Source organism: Aphelocoma coerulescens, chromosome 4 (assembly GCF_041296385.1).
Source record: "Aphelocoma coerulescens isolate FSJ_1873_10779 chromosome 4, UR_Acoe_1.0, whole genome shotgun sequence".
Taxonomy (NCBI): Eukaryota; Metazoa; Chordata; class Aves; order Passeriformes; family Corvidae; genus Aphelocoma; species Aphelocoma coerulescens.
Window position 1 is genome coordinate 34,987,014 of NC_091017.1, and position 19,009 is coordinate 35,006,022.

The following is a 19,009-nucleotide window of genomic DNA, read 5'->3' on the forward strand; positions in this document are numbered from 1 at the left end:
TACATACACAAATATGTATTTGGTGTATATTTAGCTTCATTAGGCAATTTTGTATTTTTTAGAATATGTTAAAATGTTTCTTTCCAATGCTTGTTACATTGCATGACACTCTGTAAGTGCTTTCTTGACATTAATGCTACTGATGTTTGTCTTTGCTTTCTTTTTTAATAGAAACATCTCAAATATGATCTACTTTTAAGACAGAAGTAATGCATTTGCTAATATAACAGACTACAAATACTTTTACTCAATTCATACAAAAATATTAGGAAAAAGGGAAAAGAGAGGAAAAAACAATGGAGTGATCACCATCTGGATTGTTATAATGTGTTGTCATTGCCATTTCATGGAAGGCTGGTAACTAATGGTATATGCAAGCATCTGTCTTGCTCCTTCCTTCAAGCATGTCCTGCCAGTGGATTCAGCAGTGGGGGACAGCAGGGTAGAAGGGGCTGCAGCAGAAGGTGTTCCAGGAGAGTTTGAGGACTGATTGGATACCTCGAGGAGGAATCAGCTATAACTGGAGAAATTATGAGCTCTCATTTTTTTCTTGTGCTTACAGATACTAATGTTTCCTTACTTATTGTTTTCTTATGTCTGAGTTACCTTGCCATAATTTAAACCAGTTACTCCTTTTCCCATCCTCTGGTATATTGGAAGTTGCTTATTTCTCTTCCTTTTGAAAGGAAGATATTTCTCACTTTTTCCCCAAAATCTTCTCTTAGCTATACAGTGAAATTCTTTCCATCTTTTTTAAGGGCCATATTTTCTACATCAAACATTCATTGTTCTTGCCATCCTCTTCTGAGCCCTTTCCACATTGTCTTCGTCTGTCTTGAAGAGTGGTGCCCAGGACATAATATAACTGATGAATTATTTCTGATGCTGGATGGAAAGAAGGGATTCCATGCCATGTAGAAAGTTTCTATGTAAAAATTCCAGTATAAGATTTGCTCTAAAGAATTTCTTATTTGCTAGTTTGGTTATCACAGCTGAAGTTCAAAAGTACTGCTCTTTGCATCACAGAAGCTGCATATTATTGATCTCAGTGCATCAAGGTAATTTTGAATTCTAGCTCCCATCTGCCAGCATGCTATTAGACCTTCCAGGCTGTTCTGATTTGTCAATTTAAGAAGTGTACAACCTATTCCATCACCCCAGCCATTAAAGATAATACTGAATAGGACAAGATTAGCAAATTTTTATCAACATTTGTCCTAAACCAGCCCTTTGCACTTGCCAGACAGCTGTACCATGGAGTAAACAGCAGCATGAACTGAGCCACGTGGAGGCATAGGAGTATCTTATGGTTCCAGGTTTGTGCTTCACTGGATCTGACAGGTAACCAGGACTGGGATGTTCAGGAGGGGAAGAACAACAGCCTTCCTGTACTAAAGAATTGCACCCTGCAATGTATGGCTGCAAGGCATTAATAGAGGGTAGGTTTGCCTTGGGACAATGCTGTGGTGTGTGTTCAAGGTATGTTGTTTCTCCTAAGTTTATAGTTCTGGCTGGCATTGATACATTTACATTGATTAAAAGAGGGTGTTTGGACAATAGAAGTGAAAGAACATTTTCTCCATACTCGGGGAATAACTATCAGTCAGAAATTATCAGCATGTGAAAGAAATACTACTGCATTCTGCTGAGCCACAAATGAGAGACAGCGGGGGGGAAGGTTGTTCTGGGATGTGTGAAACATAGATGGAAGTTAAAAGTATGCTGGGAAGTGATGATACAGTTCTTTGTGTTTAAGAATTTGAACAAATGCAATATTTAAAAAGAAAAAAAATAATCTTTCCAGCACTATCTCATCTCTTTGTTTGTAGTTTGCAAGACCTTGAACTCTGTTCCTCCCCCAGGTACAAATGTCTGATTGGATTATTAATATTGCATCAACTTTAGGCTTGTTTGTTTTAGCCTGGAGTCACCAAATTTTAGTTTTCTTAAAACCAACTGTTAATTTCAAATGCTAGTTAGATAGCAAGTCCAGTTTTGAAAATCACAAAACACTCATTTCAGCAGAGGACACATTTTGGTGCCAAGTTTATCTTCTGCTCTTCACCTTCCTTTCATGCGTCTTTATTCACCTGTCTATCTCTCGTTTTGTTATTAAATTGGATGAGGAAGTGATTTTTGTTCAGTGCTGGCAGAGTAGCTGAAACAGTGAAGTTCTGGCTTAGGACACTGGGGGCTTCACATCTGCAATTTGAGTTGCACCTTGTCAACCAAAACCGTAGCAGCTGTATTGCCTGTCACTATTATAGTTCTGTGTTGGTTGTCCAAATTATTTCATCACTGTAATTTTATGAAATTAACAATGCAACATCTATACAAAGAAGATATATTTTTGTTTTGAGTATTTCATCTTACAAAGATCACAGTAGAATCTGCACAAGTGCAGAACAGGGTGACTGGGACTACGAAGTTCTAATGCACCTATTTCTCATTAGCCATGACTTAGTAATAAACAGAAATGAAAATTATGTGATTATTTGTCAGGAAGTTTGAAACTTGTACAGGGAAATATTCTTTCATGTGATACATGCTTCAGTTATAGAAGTCATTGCTGCAGGCTGTGGATTCACAGAATCCACAAAAAGATTATTAAGTGTAAGGACACAAGCCTCTTGGGAAGTCCTGGACTATCAACTTTGGAAAGTTAGATGAATATGCTGGGGAGATTATTGCATAGTAAGCTTCCTTTTTAGTTTTTCAAAGGCTTTTTTGCTTGTTTTGGGGTTTTTTGTTGATGGTGTTTTCTTTTGTATTTTAATATTTGTTTCTTTTGTTCTAATAGCTCTTCCCAAGACATCCTTTACTTTCTGTCTGAAACTTTTCAGCATGGCATGACCTACTTGGATCTTTGACTCACTGCAGGCATTGTTACATAGGTAGAAACCATGTGTGCTGGGTGGCTCCTAGTCTGCAATTGTTGGACAAGAGTGTTGGGAAGTTTCAAACGTCATTTGTAGTCAGAAGTTCTCTGAGCTCTTCAAGTTAGCAAACACTAGACAAACAAATTGATCTGTGATGATTTTGTAATCAGAATGAGAGTTTGAGTAGTAGAATGGGTAGCACTGTCCAAACCACTTTTGTGTGCATTTTTTCTTCTCCATAAGTGATTTTATGTAGAAAAACTTGAGATTTGGCTTGGGTGAACAGGTCACTTCCAATTCACACTTTGATTGGATTCATGACAGTACATAGGAGGTCAGTCTTGCTTACCTGCCCTCATCAGAACATAATGTTTCAGACAGAGAGCCCCACAGTGAGAACACGCAGACCCGTGGCTCTGGCTGTATCCGTAAATCATGCTGCAGGCCACCTCTGCCTTACCTCAAACCTCCCCCTGGCCAGGCTAGAGAGAGGCTCCTTTTTTGCCCGTATGAACCACTTCTCTCAGTCCAAGTAAGTTCAGTTTGTCTCTGTTCTGCAACCCTATTGCAGCCAGTCCAGCCACCCTACATCCACCTGGGGTAGGGGAGGTAAACAGAAGTGGGGCAGGGGTGGATTAAGAAGGGTGCCTAACAATTCCCATGCTTGGTCACGAAGGCTGTGACAGTTCATTCGAACGCCACAAAGAGCAGTTCTGGGAAGCTGTGGGGATTTTTTTTTCTGCTGTATGTAACTGCTTGTCTTGTGTTCAGCCCAGTCACAAAACAGAACATTCTCACTGTCTGCTGAAGGTTAGAGTCCTCTGTGATGAAAAAAAGGCCTTTAATCTGACTTTCAAGCATTAAAAGTAAATAAATAACTAAATAAAAGCTCAAGGGCACATATACTCTTGGTTTTCACAGCCTTGCTCAGTCATTTGCAGCGTGAACAGCAAGTTATGTGTGTGGTTAGAGCTGCTTCTTTGTGGTTATGAGTGTTCAACATGAAAAAGGGAAATGAAGGTACATTTTGAGAAAAAAAGCAATACCATCATTTAAAATTAAGGTTATGTTTTGCTTTCACATATATATTCACATTGGAGAGCTTTTTTCATCAAGACTTGTTTATGATTATGCTAGTAGAGAGAGATGACAAAGTGGCTATAAAATCTGTGTTAGGATATGAAGGCTGCTCAAATAAAAATCAGGTCCCTACTGAGAGGCCCAAATTTGAGCAGCATGGCAGAAGCACATTTGTTTCTAAGGGTATCTGTAGCCATGCCAAAGTTCAAGGCTCTGAGCTGATCCAAACCTGAGGGCTCTTGTAACCTGTGCTATCATCTACACTGCTAGCAGACAGTTTCATAATCAGGTCATACAAGTCACTTAAAGAAATTATTTTGCTACCAAGCTCATCACACACTTTGGAGCCTTACTGAGATGAGATGAAGGCAGCCAGTAAGGTGAATGAATGATCTGTATTGTCTATGGTTTTATTTCAGGGGTTTTCAAGTTCTCATCAAGACATCTTTTCCACTGATCTTAGAGAGTTTGAAATGTGTTGTAGTTGCAATGGTTAGAGATCTGAATTCAGGTAGTGAGAGATTAAACTTTTTTAAATGAATGGTTGCAAATATTATCCATAATATTACCCAGTTGTTCAGGAATTGGTCTTTTACAGCTTCGGGACCAATCAGCTATGAGGTCCTTAAACAAGGAATTTGAAATGTTGGAAACACTGGAAAAAACTTTCTAAATTGCTCTTGTCTCACCCATTTATTTGATTTACTGAAGCTTGTCTGTTGCTGAATTGGAAGGGGAGTTGTGCTGGTTTGGTCAAATTTAGAAATACATCCTTTGAGAGAAGGCAGGCTATAACCACCCCTCCCTGCCCAGGTTCAGGAAAAAAACCTTTTTCCTCGAAGGAAAGTGAAAGAGATAAAAACTGTTTATTTAACAAACACACAGGAAAAGTGATAATGATGCTAAATAATGAAACCTCTCGCTGTAGAGAGAAAACCTGGGGAAATTTCAGAGTCCTTCCGTAGATCTCTCTCTCCCCCTCCTTGGAGCTGGGACGGGGTGGTGGGCCCACCTCCAGGGCCAAGGCCTCGGTGGAAAGTCCTCCCAATGTATTCTGATGTTGAAACAGTCCAGCAGAGAAAAGAAAAAGAAAAACCTAAGTCCCAGGAAAACAAAGGTTCAACTCTCCGAAGGAAAAGGAGCTGAGGAAAAAAAAGCTGCCGAAAGCTGGCTGGAGAGAAAAAAAAGCTGGGTGCTTCCCCTCTCTCCTGCTCCCCTGCCACAGCTGAAAAAAAAAAAAAGTGTCTCTCTCTGTGTGACCTTGAACAAGCTGCAAACTGCTTTGAAAAAGTTTTGCTCAGTTTTTCCTTCCCCCTCTCAGGCTCAGTTTAAAGGCATAGAAAGGCACAAAATGAATTCCTGGGCATGGGGCAGCGATAGGGGATACACATCATAAAGTCACCCCAAGACAGGAGTTTGTCTGGCTCTTGGTAAGACAGTATCCCCAGCTAGATTTCAAGTGAGTTTGCTAACCCTGAATGAACTTATGGTACTATTACCTCCTAAATAAGGAGTTAATGTTTTGTTAAGCACGGAGTGTAAAAGGGCTCTGAAACTTCAAAGTCCTTTGCCTACTGGGTAGGCAATGTAAAGGTTGCCAGTCAGAGATCATTGCACTGGAAGTTTATTACTCTCTGTGTTCCACAGACGAAAATAAAACTGAACAAGAAAACACACATTAACATATTCAGGTTAAATATTCAGTATTTTCCAACTGTCCTTATTTTTACTAGTTTCACACTCTTTCTTTGTTTCTGCCATGAGAAAAGAGAGAGCTTGATTTCATTATGTAGGCTCAGTCTGGATGTTTTGGGTGAAGATATACAGAAATGACAATATAAACCTCCCTTATCCATGCCTTTGAGATCTATGGATGTGCAAGATTTCTACATTTGTAAATCAAGCTGTTTGAGTGCAAATATGTGAAAAGCAGTTTTCAACATCTAATTCCTGATGTCTTCACTTTCATCTCTAGTTGTCTGCATTGCTGAGCACGTGTAGGTGTGTGTGAGGAGAGGATTATTTTCCTCTGTCAGGTTTTACATCATGAAGAGCTCCTTGACCTTACTTGGTGGCTTACTTCAGTGAAGTCCTCCTTTTCTTGGGGCTCAACTTAATTTTAAGCTGATATGTCTAAAGCCTGACAAATGACATCTGGCTGAATAGGGTATCCATCCCATCACCCACACAGCCTACATATGCATTTCTTAATGAGCAAACTACTCTTAAGTGACTGGAACAGTTGAGACCACCACACAGAGACCACAAAGCAGAATAAATCTTGCAGAGAGCAAATGATCCAGGGTCGCAGAGGTCCTGTGGTTTTGTTTGCAGTGAAATTGAGCATTAACTTTTTTTTTTTTTTTTCAGAAAGGGCTGGCAGGCAGAAAAGAAGTGGATGCTAGTTACATGTTACTTCATTGTGTGTTAAGCTGATGACCAGATAGAATTGAGTAACATTTGTCAATAAATGAGAGAGAAACTTCTGTGCAAGGAGATAAAATTAAGAAATTATTATGAATTAAATAACTGGAAAACCATCCTGAGAGGTACATGAAGCTTTTAGTTCTTTACTTAATCTGTGTACATTTTAAAAATTATATGTATTACTTGAAATCTCTTTGAATAAGCCCTATTTAGTCTGCCACAGAAATATGTTTTTCCCCTTCCCCTCCTCCTTTCCCCTTTCCACGTGTTTGAGTTTTTAAACTTAATAGTATCCTGATACAAAAGGCTGTAGGTTAAAAACCTACTTTAACAATTCCTGAATTTATTAAATTCAGACATATAAAAATGCCTTTTTATCACACACAGGCCTCTCATTGACTTACACCTTACACACTATACCTTACACCTGCCCCCAAAGAAGCAACTGGTGGAAACCTTGCAGTAAAAAGCACAAAAAGGCTTGTACCATAAGATGAAGCATGTCATCCATTCATTTTTTAACTGGCAGAGAAAAACACAGTCCTGGAGAGCCAATGACACATGAACTTCCTGACCTTTGTGTTGTGATAGTTTCTGTAATTATTGAATAATGGGGATGGGCTGGGGGCTAAGGAGGGGAATTTGGGGGCTGGCCTTGGCAATGAGATAAGGTTATATATAAGGGAGCTGCAGCAGGTTTGGGAACACTAACAGAGTATATTCCCCGGCGCACAGCTCAGTGAGTTTGGATCCTGAAATCATGACTGGTTGCCCCTTTGCGGGGAAGAATTACCTGTGAGTACTTCCTCTCTGTGTTTTGCTTTATACATTCAATTCAAATGGTATTGTGTTAGTGCAAAATAAGAAATTCCAGAGAGGAATTACTAATTATCAACAAATAGACAGCTGTAGCTATTGCTAAATGACTAGAGATCATACAAGGACATGTTATTTGATGATCTAGATGTGATGCTCCCAGCTGTTACTGTGACAAGAGGAATTTCAGTTTTTATCAAAAGCCTGCTTTACTGCTTCTGTTTATCAAAAGAAAGCATCATTTGAATTGTCGATGGATCTGTTAGCAAAAAGGTATATTCATAATTCTTTAATTAAATAGTTTACATATTTACTTCATTTTCTTCTTAGATTTAATTTTAACAAGCTGTCTTTGGAAGATGAGAATGACGACAAGTCTCAAGAAGGAATAAATAAAGCCAGCAAAGGTGGGCTTATCTATGGAGAATACCTACAAGTAAGTTTAAGGATTTCATGTTTGCTGTCCTGGTTGCTCTTGTAACTTGAGGCAGAACATGTGTTTGACACTTCTCCCCACAGTCAGCTAGTTGCTAAGATAGGTCTCCAGGTGTTACAGTCACAGGTGCCCACCTCAGCTGGGACCTCAAGGTGGACTGTGGGAAAGGCTTCTCAGACTGCCAGGAAGATGGTGTTGGTAGGGAATTATCCATATTGGAAAGCCTAAACTGTAAAGTGACACACCACAAAAAGCTTTCTTTGGTCTGGCAATCATCACTCAGCAATTTCTGCATGTCAGCAGGCTGTGTGCAACTTCCTTGAAAGTCCAGAATCCTTGACTGGAAAAGTATATTTCAGAAATCTAGGAGGTGGTATGATGACAAAGGGGTGATATAAAAAACCCCAAACAAAATCTGCAAAAACTAGAAGTAATTAAGAAATAAGTAAAAATAAAATGCCATAGGTAAAAAAGAATCCAGATTTTCTTTTTTTTTCTGACAGCATGAACTGAAGTGAAGGGAATAACTCTATAATTGTGAACTGATTTGTTGATATACTGTTTGGAATCTTGCAAAGATTTATTTGAAAACAGGTATGATTAAATTGTAAATTTGACTAAGAAAAAAAAAATTAGTAATGTCAGAACTGAAATTCTACACCCTCAAAGCAGAGCTCTTATGCAGATGTTATTGTACAGTTACTCAGAATTTTACTATAGGAACTCTGTTTTCATGGGACACAACAGTATAGACCTAAAATCTGGAAAGCATGCTGGATATTTTTTTCTCTATTTATACATATATTTATATAGATAGATAGATAGATAACTAAAAATACCCTTAAAATTATTTTCAAAACTTTATTACTTGAGGTACCTAAATGTTCCATTTTAGCCAAGATGTTTTTTAAGTTAAAAAGTAAAAGTCATACCTGAGACAATTTAGTCAAACTTCTCATATAACCTAGAGTGTGATGTCTGTTTGTGTATATTTAAAAAATATTATCCTTAAAAATTAGCTGTACACAGTAGTACTACCATTGCTAATAGTAGAATTGAGAGCTTTACAGAACAGTCTTACCTTTATTTTTAAGCTGGACAAAATATTGAATGCTCAAGAACTTGAGAGTGAGAAGAAAGGGAAGAAAATCCACGATGAACATCTCTTCATTGTGACACATCAAGGTAAGTGGAGGAGTGCAGTGGTGGTTGACCAACATTTTTGCCACAGGGAGTTATTTGGTGCTGACACATGCAACTCACAATTTGTTTTCATTTTAGACACTAGCACAGCAATAGCTCTGTCTTTTATCTGCTTTCATATTTGTATATGTTCCTATATAATTTGTAAGGCTGTAATCAACTCTATGCTTGTGAAGCCATAAGTTATTACTGTATCCTGCAGCCATAGGGAGGAGGAGGAGAAGATCCAGCAGGCAGGAATTGTGCAGTAAGATTGATTTATTTAATTATTTTACAAACTCTGTTATAGACTTTTTTCTTCAGAGTCTAATTGGACAAAGGACCAGCCACCCCTTGGGGTGATTGGCTAGAATCCTAAAACATCCATTGTCAAAATATTTTTCTACTGTACCATAAACATAGTTCTACAAGGTCGCAGATGTTCGTAGTTTACAGAACTTTTGCAAATATCCTCGTGAGAGAGAAAAGTATCTCAGAGGCTTAGAAAGGAGCAGGAAAATTTTTCACTAACAGCATTTTTGTATCCACAATAAGTATAACCTTTGGGTTTGGTAAACCAAGGTATGGATGGTTTTATTCTCAGAGAAATTAAGGTGGTGAAAATCTTGGTGTTGTCCAAGCAACAGGCTGCTATGCAGTTTATTGGGCAAATTTTGTGTGTTGCTTTGTGCCTTCTCTGAAACTTCAATCCAGTTTTAACCACCTAGAATCTGTCTAGAAATCAGCACACTGGTTAGGGACTCTGTAATGCCCATATCTGCCTGTTTTCCAGAGCCTGGCCTGGTGATGTTTTCTGTTATTGACAGAAAACATGCAGATTGTAAGCAGCTCTGGAGTTAGATTTTATTGAAGTATCAGATCTGGATTTTCTCTTTCCTTGCTTTGTAATGAACAATCTGTAGATCAAATATCTGACATGTAAAAACACATTTTTAAAAATTTTGTCAATATTCTCAATTCTAGATTATTTCATGGAAAGCTTTCAGTAAAGGACAGAATACTGTAACAAGTAATAAGTGTATGTGTCAGCATCTTCTTGTGCACTAGCAAGGTCAATGTAGGCTATTCATTTCAAATCAACATGCAAGAATCTTCCTTTCTTGGTGCTAAGAAGAAAAAACAAAGTAACCTTGAAGTTGATGCTAACAGTGTCTTTCTTGTTGTAGCATATGAACTTTGGTTTAAGCAGATTTTGTGGGAAATGGACTCTGTGCGAGTGATCTTTCAAAATGGTCATGTAAGTTAAAAACAAATACTAATTTTTGGAAAATTCAGCCCCGTTTTTCTCTTGTTTCCTGCCTCTGAGCCTGATATACTTGGGTTTACTAAAGCAACAAGTGTTCTTTTTAGAAACAACATCAAAAGACCAAGTAAAATTTGGCCAAGTGGCTCATCTATCCTGCTACTACAGATTTTTGATCAGCAAAATCTTATTTCCTCTGGAAGTTTGCCTTTTGTGTAGATCACCTTTCAAGGCCAATTTCATTGGCCATGCTCTCATATTCTCCTGCTAGTGCTGGGTAACTGCAGAAGTGTAAGTTGGAGATATTCTACTGCAGAAAAAGCAGCCTCAGAGGCAAAACTGAAAAGCAGAAGGCTCACAAGAATTCTTATGTTGAAAAGTCATTTCTGCCTTTGCTCAGTTTTTGAAGTCTACACATTTGAACTCTTTGCATTTGTCCAAAGCTAAACACACATTATAACAATAGGCAACAATGGAAAACTCTTGACTTGATACTACAACCACAGAAAAAACTGACTGCATGCAGTTTGAGAAATACCTTGAGTACATCATGACCATGTGTCTACAAAGTAAATTTGAAACTAGACCAGACTGAAAACAGGAACCTTATTTTCACAAGGTGCAATGAAAATGTTCTCTGTTGCCCACCATATTCCTAATTTCATTGGCTTTTTAGTTTAACATTTTATCAAATTATAACTGACCAAAATCAGTTCTTAAGAATAATCTTTCAATATTTATTTTTGTGAAAAATGAAGCCATACTTGTAATCAGAATTTGAAATGTCAATGTTAAGGTCAAGTACACAGCCAAACAATTAGAGAAATGGTTATCATTTGCCATTTTTTGTAGTTTGATATTTCCTGGTTGCATGCCCAGATTTTAGAGAGAAGTTTAATCCCATTGAAACTGAAAGAAATTTTAGCAGACACCTCTGCAGGCAAAGTGTTCAACTTAGCCAAAAAAAGAACTTCTGTATTCTCCATTTAGTATTTTCTATTTCCCACCAGATGCAGTCTTTTCTCTTCTTCTCTGCTTGCTACTGCACATTTCAGATGAACATGTTTTAGATGCGCTCTCCTGATGTAGCTGTTAGATATTCTGCTTCTCAACTTCTAAGTAATTCCATACCTGCCTTATGGCTTGTTCCTTCACAAAAATAGAAATCATTCTGGAAGTAATTATAACAGAAAGTATATAATTTTTGTATTATGTAATATGAAGTTACAATAATATTGTAATTACTGGAATTCATAAATTATTTTGCTTTAGAATTTAATTTCTTTGACTTCTATTTTAGTCAAAAACATAGAAAAGAAAAATCCCTCTATGATAGGCTTACTTGTAATATAACATCAGTCAGAAAAAAACAGATTTCAATCTGTGAAAATTATAGTTTCAGTTTTCAGTTGAAACCAGAGTGCTCTATTCCATATGAGATTTTGCTGTTATGGATTTCACATGGGAAGGACTTGGGAACTATAGTGATGTATAACAGTGAAAAGACATGAAATAACTAGGTAGGATCTAGAGAAAACACCATTCTGTCTGGTTATGATCTTTATTTTTTCTACAGGTAAGAGATGAGAGAAACATGCTGAAGGTTATTACTCGAATGAACAGAATTTCACTGATTCTGAAATTACTTGTGGAACAATTCTCAGTTTTGGAAACTATGACTGCATTGGACTTCTTTGATTTCAGGTAAAGACTTCTTATTCCACACAGTAATCCACCAGTAAGCTGGTAATTCATCCTTAGAACTGACTGTGAATTTTGCATGGCTGCTGGTGTTTTTCAGCAAGCTGAGAACTCACCTTGGAGAGGCAAACATGACATTAAAGTGCAAGGGTCAATTATGAAATTGAGCCTGAGTGTGAGTCCAGCATGTTCTGCAAAGAAGTACAAGTGTTGATGTTTTGGGGCAGAGTGCTGCTCACTGGTTTCAGAATCAAAAGTTAAAACAGCAGAAAAAACACAAATAGCTCATGGTTCTGTTAGCAATTTAGTTGAAACTTGGCACTGCAGAGCTGAAGCCTTGTTCTATGGCAAACCATAGACGTGCTTGGGTGGGAGAAATGCACTCCCTCTAGATTATCAAACAGGCATTTCAGGTGTCTTGGTTTGCATGGTGTTTCCTTGGGTCTGCAGTGCTGGAGGCTTCAAGTGGCTGAAGGAAGCATTGCTGTCCCTTGTCCTTTTTCCCCAATAATTTCTGCTCTCCAGTAGCAGCTCAATGTACTGCTGGGCTGGGTGGTGGGTAGCTCTTCTGCCTTCTGCCCAGGCATTCTCTGGGATCCTTTGGCTTGTCTCACTTCTCCCATGGCATTTCTTTCTCTTCCCTCACTACATCTAGAGCCTTCCACCACACTACCATGCATGACAGTTTCATCCACTGTTTGCCCTCCCTGTTCTTCTGCTTGTGTCATTTGTACATATCTGTCTGCCTGGTGACCTCAGTGCCATCCAGCATCCCATCCACTTCTGCATTTTGGAACCCTTTTCCGTCTACCTTTAAATGTTCCCTAATAAAAAGAGCAGGAAACTACAATTTTTCTTCACTTTTTTAAAGTTTGAAATGTCTGTATCATCTATCATTACATTACAGCAGGGGAAATCCATGGGCTAATCGTCTCTTTTGATCCATACTTCTTCACCTTTTCAACCACATACTGTCATTTTATAAGTAAACATAAGATTAAATCAGTGATCTGTCTCTGTCAAATCTTGGAGTCGCTATTCAAAATGCATTACAATTATCTAGCAATGTAGGATTTCAGCTTACTTTTACTAGTAATTGTTTTTCAGCATGGTCAGATGATTTAACTCGAAAAGACTCCCATTAATGAATGCCTCAAAAAAACCCACTGGAAGTTTTTCTGAACATTATTCTACTGTATAGAATAAGGCAATATATAATATTGCACATATATATGTAGTAATATATAGGAATTATGCTATATAGCAAGACTTTAAAATGCATTTGTTGACACTTTATTGCTGTGAAAATTTTTGTAATAGCAATTTGGTGTGAAACTGCCTGTTCTGTTTGGAAAAAAAATGGCATTCACTAACGTTGCCTCCTGTATATCATATGCACAAAGCTGCCATTTTAAAACACAGTGTAAACACAAATGTGTGAATGTATCTCTGTATGCACAAACAAGATAGAACTAGAAAATAAGACTGTTGTACAAACATTGTAGTTGCATTAAAGTTGCTTGGGTTTTTTTCTTTTCTTAAATGCAGTCATATAAAAAAATGCTGAGATAGCTGTTTGATATTCTTCAAATATGAAATATGGGTGGGGTTTTCTGAGAAAAAGATAAACCCACCGTTGTAAAATAACATCCTGCATTTTTGTATCTTCTTTTCCTCTGTTCCCAAAGATACCACCTAAGCCCAGCCTCAGGTTTTCAGAGCCTGCAGTTTCGCTTGCTAGAGAACAAGATTGGTGTTCCCCAAAGTCTGAGAGTCCCTTACAACAGAAGGCATTACCGTGATAACTTCAAGGGACAGGATTATGAACTACTGCTTCAATCAGAACAAGAACCAACACTACTGCAACTTGTGGAGGTAACAGTGTCTGTCTTAAAGCCTGCTTCATTTCCCCCCATCTCCCAGGAACGTCCTTCATTAGTGTCAGCGACCAATTCTCCTACCTTAAGAGAAGCAAGCATGCTGGCAGATCCTGTGTCAATTGTGTTTTGGATTCTTTACAAATTTTGCATGAGAGAGAGTTAGTTGTTAGTAAACCAACTGACTTTTCACAGCATCTCCTTTCATCTGAAAATTCTGGCTGTTAAACTGGCAAATTGCATTGTGGCAGTGTGAACTGAGAATGTAAATGTACTGTTTCATTTGCATGTTTTCGTGACTGTAGGCCCTTCTGGGAAGAAAACTTTAAAAATAGTCCCACTGTTAGTGATGGCTATTAGAGAGGTTAAAAAATATAGATGGCTCTATATCTTCCTTCTGAGATTTATCATTAATATTACTCTCTCTCTCTATATATATATGTAGAATAAGATTTGTTTTCCTGTAGTTTGTTTTAATGATATCCTTAGAATGAGACAGCTTCTGTATTCCAACACTGGCTGTTCAATCTGGAAGCTGAGGGAGGTTGGTATGGCACCATTATGCAGGTGCAAATTATCTGCATGGACATGCTGAATTTAGCAATAAGCACTTCTACAGGATACTAAATCAGAGCTGTAGTAATATAATTTATGTTGCTATAACTTGTTATTCTAGGATAATGCACTTGCATTGTTATTGTTTAAATATATTACTACTATTATTATTACTACTACTGCTATTATTATTATTATTACTACTACTATTATTATTATTAAAGGCATGGCTGGAAAGAACTCCAGGACTCGATTCAGAAGAATTTGATTTTTGGGGACAATTTGAAGAGAATGTTTTAAAAGGTCTGGAAGAGGAATTTGCCTTGATACAGGTATAGAGTGTACTCTTGAACTACCCATAAGCAAAGACATCTGGCAAAATGATATTCTGCCATAAATTTAACTTTTGGCTCACTCACAGTTTCTCACTCACTTCACTTAATCTTCATCAGTCTCTGTCTGCAAGAAGCAGAAAAAATTGCAAATTCTTGAGGAAATAGGAATATTTTTTTGACATCTAAAATGATTTAAAACATGACTTACATGGATGATTTTGATGGCAAAAGGGATGGATTAGTATCAATGGAAGGGCTGAAGTTGATTCTACTGAAACTCTAACTTTGCCTTTAGTTAGTACTTGCATCTACAATCCACAGTAAATATGAAGTTTGGGCCCCTAAGCTGTGAATATGGATTGTCACTATAAACAGCCCATTTCTGTTTAACAGTATATGGCAATTTGCTGCTATGTGATCATTTGAATTCTGCTGGCAAAAAAAGGACTAGAAAATCCCTGAATATTTTAAGACCTGTGGCTTTAAATAACATTTTTAATTTTTTCATTTTGAATGAAAAAAATAGTAAGAATTAATCAACTTCTGGAGAATATCTGTTTATGACTTTCTAACTTTAATCTAAACTTTTTTATTTACAATTTTCTTGCCCACAGCTCTGCAAGGATGTAATTTTTTTGCCTTTAAAACAAATAAATCAGACTTCAAACAAATTAATATTAAATTCTTTTAAGGCCTCTAGACCAAAATAAGTGATAAATTGCCAGCTTGTTTGAATATTCATTTATCTGAGTTATGTTGGAATCTATTTATTTGTACATTTCTTGGTAATTGCACTTTTCAAAGGACAGTGACTCATGTATCTTATTTGCAAATACAGTTCTTACATCTAAGATGCAAACTTCAGAGTATTTATTTAAATAAAAGTTGCATAATGAGTCATTCAAGTGCTTAATTTTCCCTACTGAATTCTAAAACTTGTCTTTGTTTTAAATACCAAAGGCCAAGGCAGAATCAGAAGAAAAAGATGACTTACTGTCTGAATTCCAAAAACAGAGAGACGTATTACTTTCATTATTCGATGAAAAACGCCATGAACATCTGCTCAGTAAAGGTAGATTGCATTACTGTATGTCAATATGCACTTTGTATGTTTTATACATGTTATTTATAACCACATAATAACATTAAAATTGCAGGAGAATGAGCAACAAACTAAGGACACTTGTATCTTGCAGGAGAGAGACGACTGTCCTACAAAGCACTGAAGGGGGCCTTGATGATCTACTTCTACAGGTAATGCTGTAAGATGTGTCTTTGGTGGTGACTGGCAGGAGGAGAGGTGAAGGTTAAGAACAGCAGCCCAGGTTTAGTTAGGCTGGAATGGGCTGTGGAAAGCAATCTACTTCAGCCCTCCACAGGAACCCCGATTAGTCAGATACAGCTCGAAGGTCAGACCAGGCTGCTCAGGGCCGTGTTCAGCCAAGTTCTGAGTATCTTCAAGGATGGAGGTTGCACATCCCCTCTGGGCAGCTGGTTCTTGTCTGATCAGATGCTGCTTCTCAGATTGTGACTAGTAAATGCCTTGTTCTATATGTCCTAGAAAGATTTTGAGTCCTTTTCCAAGTACAAGGGAAAAGGGGCAGATCAAGACTTACATGGCAGAAGCATTTGTTAAAATATCTACTGATACTTCAGTACCAATTTTGGAAAACTATACTTTAAGTCACTGAGCATTGGTGAAATGCAACTTTGAAAAATAACAGTACATGCTAAGAGGTCTCACTCTTCTCTTTCATTTTCCAAGGGAGGAGCCTCGTTTCCAGGTTCCCTTTCAGCTTCTTACCTCCCTTATGGATCTCGATGTGCTCATGACTAAATGGAGATGTAAGTTTGACTTTTTTGACTGTGACACTCCCTCTTCTAGATGCAAATAAATTGTTCTGTCTCTGAGTTACACCCAGTCTTAGAATCGAGCCTTGGAGTTCATGCTTTAGGAATGACATTTTTTTTTGGTTTGTACTTCAGCCAAGAGGAAAGATAAAGAGCTGCTTCTGTGACCATTAGATACACAGGTATAGCTACCACTTGTGTGACTGGCTTTAAGTGTACTATCTTATTTCAAGGCCAGGTATATATTTTTCAATGTATCCCAAGAAGTCATAATGACATGTCTTTATATGCAAACATTCCTTCTGGCTCCTTCCCTATCTAGGCATACATAACCGAATGTATAGTTCTGTACTAACAGAACACAGTAATGTTTAATAATTAGCATGTTCATTCTGAATTAACAATAATTTTATATTAATTGACTGAAGAATGGCAGAATTAAATCCTGCATTGCTGAAGACCTAATAGTTCTATATCCCTGTAAAGATCTCTGAATGACCTTTAATAAATGTGACTCTTAAGTTATATCTAAACACTGAACATGTGCCATTTTCTCCTGTTGTATCATTTAGATAACCATGTCTGTTTGGTGCACAGAATGATTGGCAGCAAGGCTGGCACTGGAGGCTCATCAGGCTACCACTACTTGCGCTCAACAGTGAGGTAGGAATAACATGTTTCCCCTGCTACCTGCAATAATGCAGTTCATAAATACTCTAATGCTGGGAGACTTATTTCAGATGGCTCACTGGAGGCCAAAGGGCTGCTGCTTCTCTTCTAGAACTCTAGCCATCTCCACCTGGTTGTTGTACATTTATTTATCAGTGACATATATAAATTCCAAGCCTTCTAGGGAATAAGAATTCCTTTTGATCACTCATGCAAAGTGCCATCTATAATTTGCAGCCAAGGGGTCCAGGTGTTACAGTGCTAGCAATAATATTAACTCTGCATTGTTTATGTGCCAGCTAGCCCAAGTCCACAGAGGAGCCACAGGCTGGAAGTGAGTCCCAGCTACTGTGTAACTGAGTTTCTTTACTCCCTAGCATGACCTCTAATTGCACAACCTCCTTACAGGAGCATCTTTGAGGTTTGTTCTCAAAGAGCACTGAACCACCATGTGTGGCTGTGAGCAACTACTATCACAACCATTGGAAGAGAGAGCAGAGTAGAAAGTGGATGGTTAGACTGATGGTGAGAATTAAATGTCCACTGTATTTTTTAGAAAGCTCTCCCACTCTTCCTTCATGTTGGGTTAAGATTGTTTCTAGATAAATTCTACTAGAGATCACACCCTATGTACTCTGAATTCTCAGAAGAAAGATGTTACTATAGAACCCTACTTCCTTTTTAAGCCTAGTCTGCTATGCCCTAGAAAATTAGGACCGGATTCTTGCTCTGCAATATTCAGGAGGGTTAGTGCAAGGAATCTTATTAAATCCATGAGAAGGAATGATTACTGAGGATTTAGAAATTATGGCCTTCTATGCTGATGGAATTATTGTTCCGATTGTCTTTTTCAGTGACAGATACAAGGTGTTTGTGGATTTGTTCAATCTTTCAACATTCCTAGTGCCAAGACACTGGATACCAAAGATGAACCCAACCATTCATAAATTCCTTTACACAGCAGAATACTGTGACAGCTCCTACTTCAGCAGTGATGACTCTGACTAGCCTGCCTTTCTAGGCTGGCTGCTGTATAGAACTTCCTGACTTTCACCTTGAGTGGTGCTACCAGCCATTCTCACAAAGAGTGTGGGCATGTAAATATGTATTTATGTATGACAGCTTTGTGAATAGTGTAATTGGCTTGTGAAAGAAATTAATTGCTTGTAGAAAAAATAAATCTGTATTGAGTTAGCCCACATTAAGAGTACAATGATACCCCAATTCAACCTAATAACCAATTTAACTCTTAGTTGACTTCTTAAAGCCTACACCTAGAGAAAGGGATAAAATTACACGCAATTGTTATGATCATGACTTATTTGTACATATTTTTGTATTTGCTTGTTTGCCTAATGTCTAGTTGAGGATATAATCAGTCTCATCACGTTCAGAAGAATATTGTTGTCTGAGCTCTAGTGCAATTTCAAAAGGAATTTTGGGTTACAAGTTTCAAAAACAAGATTCAAAAGAGTAGGTCCTGAATCTGTAGAAACCAAAGCATCCTGAACTTATAATACATCAAGAATCATGTTGCTATCTATGGGTTACATGTGAATGTAAATCCCTTACGTAGAAATACTGATAAAAATAGCAGATTATAAGTACTTTGCATTTCAAATAAAGCAGTATTAAAGCTCATCTTTTGTTAAGTCTTCTTCTAAAGCAAACTATAAAGTTCAAACAAGAGTATGACAGGCATTTAAAGTGTTTTTTATTCAAATTGGTATATAATAAAAGGCAACTTTGGCTATAGAATACTGATAAAGCAGTGTCATCTTCTCATTAAATGGACCTTTGTCTTTTTAAGTGCTTCCTTTGGAAAGACACATAGGCTGGAATTTCTGGTAAGTTCTCTCTACTCCAGCCTCTCAGGGTACTTATACCTGGTAGTAGCACCTCAAAAACACTGGTGGCACATCTGCGTTTCATATTGC

At 37.6% G+C, this 19,009-nt stretch overlaps 1 protein-coding gene across 2 annotated transcripts; it reads left to right on the plus strand.

Moving 5' to 3' along the window:
* The first annotated feature begins 1,291 nt into the window (after positions 1-1,291).
* Positions 1,292-18,713, plus strand: TDO2 (tryptophan 2,3-dioxygenase). 2 transcript variants are annotated; one of them, XM_069013565.1, is made up of 12 exons: positions 1,292-1,341; positions 7,533-7,638; positions 8,733-8,823; positions 10,008-10,078; positions 11,661-11,788; positions 13,474-13,660; positions 14,442-14,549; positions 15,513-15,624; positions 15,749-15,806; positions 16,318-16,397; positions 16,976-17,066; positions 17,927-18,713. In XM_069013565.1, the coding sequence occupies exons 1-12, from the start codon at positions 1,307-1,309 to the stop codon at positions 18,078-18,080; spliced, it is 1,221 nt and encodes a 406-aa protein (XP_068869666.1). In that variant the 5' UTR covers positions 1,292-1,306; the 3' UTR covers positions 18,081-18,713. The 2 variants fall into 2 exon arrangements, with proteins under 2 accessions (XP_068869666.1, XP_068869665.1); XM_069013564.1 differs by lacking the exon at positions 1,292-1,341 and adding an exon at positions 7,075-7,181.
* Positions 18,714-19,009: the final 296 nt, after the last annotated feature.